The sequence below is a fragment of the Sinocyclocheilus anshuiensis genome, unplaced genomic scaffold (genome assembly GCF_001515605.1).
Source record: "Sinocyclocheilus anshuiensis isolate Anshui unplaced genomic scaffold, SAMN03320099.WGS_v1.1 scaffold50, whole genome shotgun sequence".
NCBI classification, from domain to species: Eukaryota; Metazoa; Chordata; class Actinopteri; order Cypriniformes; family Cyprinidae; genus Sinocyclocheilus; species Sinocyclocheilus anshuiensis.
The window spans coordinates 1,205,333-1,210,709 of NW_015542382.1; the positions used below are offsets into that span (position 1 = coordinate 1,205,333).

At 37.1% G+C, this 5,377-nt stretch overlaps 2 protein-coding genes across 3 annotated transcripts in view; one reads left to right on the forward strand and one right to left on the reverse strand.

Annotated features, from left to right (window-relative positions):
- The window catches only part of LOC107692602 (UPF0462 protein C4orf33 homolog), a 3,968-nt gene extending 2,197 nt beyond the window's left edge, over positions 1-1,771 (reverse strand). Inside the window, exons 1-4 of one of the 2 annotated variants that reach the window (XM_016491730.1) lie at positions 1,635-1,771; positions 1,041-1,252; positions 705-765; positions 568-619 (exon numbers count right to left, since the gene is read on the reverse strand). In XM_016491730.1, the coding sequence (XP_016347216.1) occupies positions 568-619; positions 705-765; positions 1,041-1,252; positions 1,635-1,753 (444 nt within the window). In that variant the 5' untranslated portion in view covers positions 1,754-1,771. The remainder of the gene's footprint in view (positions 1-567; positions 620-704; positions 766-1,040; positions 1,253-1,634) is intronic. The other variant, XM_016491731.1, reaches the window with a different exon arrangement.
- Positions 1,772-1,825: 54 nt separating this feature from the next.
- The window catches only part of sclt1 (sodium channel and clathrin linker 1), a 15,235-nt gene continuing 11,683 nt past the window's right edge, over positions 1,826-5,377 (forward strand). The window contains exons 1-3 of the mRNA XM_016491728.1: positions 1,826-1,879; positions 2,460-2,501; positions 2,609-2,676. Coding sequence (XP_016347214.1) covers positions 2,468-2,501; positions 2,609-2,676 — 102 coding nt within the window. The 5' untranslated portion in view covers positions 1,826-1,879; positions 2,460-2,467. The remainder of the gene's footprint in view (positions 1,880-2,459; positions 2,502-2,608; positions 2,677-5,377) is intronic.

Below are 5,377 nucleotides of genomic sequence, written 5' to 3' on the forward strand. Positions count from 1 at the left end.
GATAAATATAGATAAAGTAGAATTAAAATAGAATAGAAAGTGCTAGAGTTAGAGGGTCAAATAAAGGTGGAACAGATGTGTTTTTAGTCGTTTCTTGAAGATGGTTAAGGACTCAGCTGCTCGGATTGATTTGGGCAGGTCATTCCACCAGGAGGGAACAGTTAATGAAAAAGTCCGTGAAAGTGATTTTGTGCCTCTTTGAGATGGCACAATAATATGCCGTTCACCTGCAGAACGCAAGCTTCTAGAGGGCACATAACTCTGAAGTAATGAATTTAGGTAAAGGGGTGCAGAGCCAGTGGTGGTTTTGTAGGCACACATTAATGCTTTGAATTTAATGCGAGCAGCGAGGTGTGACATGCGTTCTTTTCGGCTCATTAAAGATTAATCTTGCAAGACTGGAGTAATGGCTGCTGGAGTAATTCACCTTTACTGTCACAGGAATACATTACATTTTAAAATATTCAAATATAAAAGTTATTTTAAAATGTCATAATATTTGATAGTTTTTACTGCATTTTTTACTGAAAACATTAATAAACTGATGTACAATGTGTGTTTTCTTACCATAAACGCATTATGTTTTCCATTCAATAGCAGAATAAGATGTTGTCCATGACTGTAATATCAAAATATTATTTCAATTACATGTTAGCAATGAAAAATCTTCCTGCTGCCTGATAAAGACCGTAGGCTTAACTTACGGGCAGACTTCCACCTCCAGATACTGCTCAGTGTTGCTGTTCAGGAAGAATGACTCCACCACTGAAAAATTAGTCAAAGAGCACAAATTGTAAAAATTGTCCGTTGTAAATTCACAGAAAATCAGTGAAAGGTAAACATTTATTTAGTGTTTCATTAACTTTCTCCTTATTAACTTCAGTTTAATTCAAGTGTGCACCAAAGTTAAATCTAGTCCAAGGATCAACATGATCAGCTGATTGCATTAATTCTTTATCTAGTCATCTGAAAGTAAGAAACTCAATCTATAAACCAAAACTGACAAATTGGCCCTTTATTAAAAGTACAGATGAATTTACCCTCATAGTCCCAGAGACCAGGGAACGGCTCTCCAGGTTTTCCAGCTGGTGCAGGGGGGTCATTAAAGAATGGAGCAGTCACCTGCATTAACAAACCATCCTCGCCAGGTGAGAAGCGAATCTTTATCGGCTTATGACCCACATGTAAGCTGTCCCAGGTATGTTTGACGTGGAACTCCATGACTGTCAGGAGGATACAACCAACGCAGACACTGTTAAGCATGGTAAAATATTATTTTCTTCTTTCAAGACCTGAGATAATAATAAATTACTATCTGGTTAAGTTCTCAAACATATTCTTGTTATATGTCTGTTCATATAAAGGCTATATATCCACAGTTCTGTGCTCTAATACGTCTTAAGCAGCTCAGGATACAGGACTGTCTTGATATGAAATAAAGTGCAACAGTCATCACTGATAAGCCATCAATATCTTATCTGATATCATAAACTTAACACCTGATGTTTTGTTGGAAGAACACTTCCTGATTTCACACACAACAACAACTAAGAATCCCAGATCAGTTTAAGCAGTCAGCCACATAGTATTAAATACAACAAAAAAAAAAAAAAAATAGTGAAGTAAAGTCTTACCCTATTCGATCACATCGAGGGTCCTCATCTTGATAGTTCCTCAATTCAAGAACCATGAAAAAAACAGGAACTCCATAAGACGCACGGAACGCAAGCGGGTTGAAATTTCCTGGGAACATTTTAATAAGCTGCACCGCGTTCCTGAGGATGAATCTGATTGGCTCTGAGGTCTAATCCGAGCGTCCGTGAACATGAATCTGATTGGCTGGGAGGATCTTTAAACTACAAGGCGGAAGGATTTGGAGGTACCTATCCTTATAACGTTACATTTATTTACGTATTTCTGCTATTTTGTCATATCTTATGTTACGCGGTGGAAAAACAAACATGTATAATTCACTTACATTTTGTGACAGCGTGTACAGCACGTTTATAATGAATGTTGAAATATGTGTAGCCGTTAGCCTGCTAGTTAGCCAATGCAAATCTCCACCTAGATACCAAATAAAGCTTAATGCTGTTGCTGGGATTACACACCAGATTCGCTTCTTTTTCATTTAATCTATTGAAGAATATGTCATTTCGTAATAATCCACTTTAATAATGTACGTTTACTCGATTAGACCAAAATGATAAATGATATGGTTCTATAGAGTCAGTTAATTCAATGGTAAACTAATATCCCTACACAAAGACAGTCTCCAGGGATCATTTGTGCTGGCTGTGTATACTGACTGCTTCAGTAAAGCAAATTGTTCCCCGCTGCATACTACCTACCTACCGACCCTCATACTAAATGTTATTATAGTTATGTTGATGATACATTTTTGCAAAGTATATGCTTTGCAGATACGTTTGACCTAACAAAGTTTTTTGCTGCTGCAGATGCAAAAATGACAGCAGAAGTCGAGTTTCTTCGAGATCAAGGTGAATTACGCTAGTTCTCAGAAATTATGTTGTACAGATTCATGATCAGTTTTACAATCATGCATTATATTCATGGGCACTTGAACTTTGTGTTTGTGTCTTATCAGTGAATCGTTTAAACTCCGTCCTGGGTCGATATCAGGATGAATTTCCTCCTCCCTCCTCAGTGTCACAGGTTAGATTTATGATTAAATGGCAGTTTTATTTGTTGAATTATGTAGAAGATTACCTCGAGATAATGGCATTGTGCTCCTGTGGCTCATAGTGAATGTTTTGTTAAGTAAAAAAAATAGAAGAGTTCATTAGTGATGGGCGCGTTCGAAACACTGCTTCACGAAGCTTCGAAACATTTGTGAATCTTTTGTTTCGAATCAGTGTTTCGGAGCGCGTATCAAACCGGCCAGGTCACGTGATTTTAGCAAACGAAGCTTCATTACGTCACACTGTTTCGAAACTCCGATGGTTCACCACTAGGGGGTGTTGATCTCAAAGTGAACCCATGAACCACTTCTGGTTGCCCAGTTAATCATGTGACATGAAATCCCACGAAATTTTACTATAAGAAAAAAGAATTCAGGGCCAGATGTTGTGGGTTAAACAAAAGATAACTTCCCTTTAACACAGATGGCTATAAAGTTTTAAAAAAATGTGTAAAAACATTCAGTACTTTCAACCTACAAATCACATCATACCTTAAAAATAACAAGGCAAGGCAAATTTCGGGGCAGAATTATTCAATGCCTTGTATGCAAAAATAAGGATCTTAAAGTCGACTCTAAGTTTTATAGGGAGCCAGTGCTATGAGGCAAGGACAGGGGAGATATGATCCTTTTCTTAGTTCCTGTTAAGAATCTGGCTGCTGCATTTTGAACCATCTGTGACCGAGACAGTGTAGATTGAGGTAGGCCAATGTACAAAGAGTTGCAGTAATCCAATTGAGAAGAAATTACCATTTCAAGGTCTTTACTAGAAAGAAAGTGTTTCGGCTAAGGTGAAACACTTTCTTTGTGTTTCACCTTAGTGCCTAGTATGTGGCCTATAAACAATTGATATTATGAGGGAGGGGTCAAGCAACACAAGCAAGCAACGCGCAAACTGCGTGCAAAACCAGTTATGCCGGTGAACGTCAGTCAATTCACTATAGAGAAAGTGAAAGTAAAAAAACTGACGGAGCTTTCTAACGCTGCATTAATGGCGCATATTCTCTAAGACAACGAGAGATGAAACTACTTCAACATATGCTGATAACGGTATATAGCCTAACTGTCTTAAATTATTCCCTTAATATTTCTCTTGTGGCCCGTATAGTGAAATACATGAGAAAGAAACGTATTTCGCGTTAAACAGGTTGTTTTTGAAAATCAGTGCACGAAATAAAGCTGCTCTTAATTTTCGTTGATGACTGCAGTGTTAATCATTTTTTAATTATAGGCCTATAATTCATTATATAAATTAAGTGAAAGTGAAAGTGACGTGACATGTGGCTAAGTATGGTGACCCATACTCGGAATTAGTGCTCTGCATTTCTCCCATCCAAAGTGCACACACACAGCAGTGAACACACACACCCGGAGCAGTGGGCAGCCATTTTTGCTGCGGCGCCCGGGGAGCAGTTGGGGGTTCGGTGCCTTGCTCAAAAAAACATTTTCAATGAGGAGTAAGCTAAAAGCCTAAACTTTAATTATCCTGCAGCGCGTCATGCAGTGATGCGCTATATAATTATTGCGGGGCAATAATTTCATGTAATTTAATAATAAAAGTGACCTAATAATAAGGTCTAATAATGTAACAGGCCTACATTAATTGGAAATGATAAATCCTCTTAATATTGCCCATTTTTAATGCTTTTGACAATATCTCTGGTTATCGTCGACACATGATACGACGCAACCCAGACAGCAACCAATGTCTGCCCAGATCCGGCCCACATCTGGCCCACAAGAATTTCACGCTGGCCAGATGTAGGCCGGATCTGGGCAGACACTGGTTGCTGTCTGGGAAAATGACTAAATAGATATATGTACAAAAAATAATAATAATAATAAATTAAATAAAACAATAAAAAAGAAAAAAAATCCCTACTACTTTCTCTCTTTTCTGTATAAATTGTATTAATTTGTAAGTGTCATATTTGGCAGTTGGCATTAGAAGTTATATTACTAATAACAGTGGCATATGAAAAGTTTAATACCACAGAAAAAAATGTCAAATTTGTCTTTTTCGAAGCTGCTGTATATAAAAAACACAAGGTGGCTGAATTTGCATGCTATTTAGATAGCTGAAGCTTATAGGTGTTCATTACTTTCACTCAATTTAATAATTTTTTTTAGCACCCCCTCTGAACTGTTAAGCCCCCCGTTAGCACCCCCAACAAAAAAGTCCTGGATTTTAAACCACTGTAAGGTAGAATGTGAGAACTAACAGCTCGAGTCACCATTCACTGTTACTGCATTATTTTCCATACAAAGAAAGTGAATGGTTTCCAAACAGGTTTGGAATAACAAGAGAGTAAATTATGGCAGATTTTACATTTTGACCGTATTTAAGTCTGAGCAGTTGGGGGGAAAATAAACAGTAAATTCCTCAAATAAACATGATTTCTTAATTCTTAATTCACCCTTCCACAAATTAAGCCCTAAAAAGGTCTTAAAACGAAGCAGAAACTCTTAAATTCATAGTCACGTCATTAAATGTTGCATGCATTGCAAAAGAATGAACATCTTCCTCAGTATTTTTGCCCTGTTTTCCAAAACAAATATCGAAACATCCTTAAATCAAGACACATTTACAGGTGCATCTCAATAAATTAGAATGTCAAGGAAAAGTTCATTTATTTCAGTAATTCAACTCAAATTGTGAAACTCGTGTATTAAATA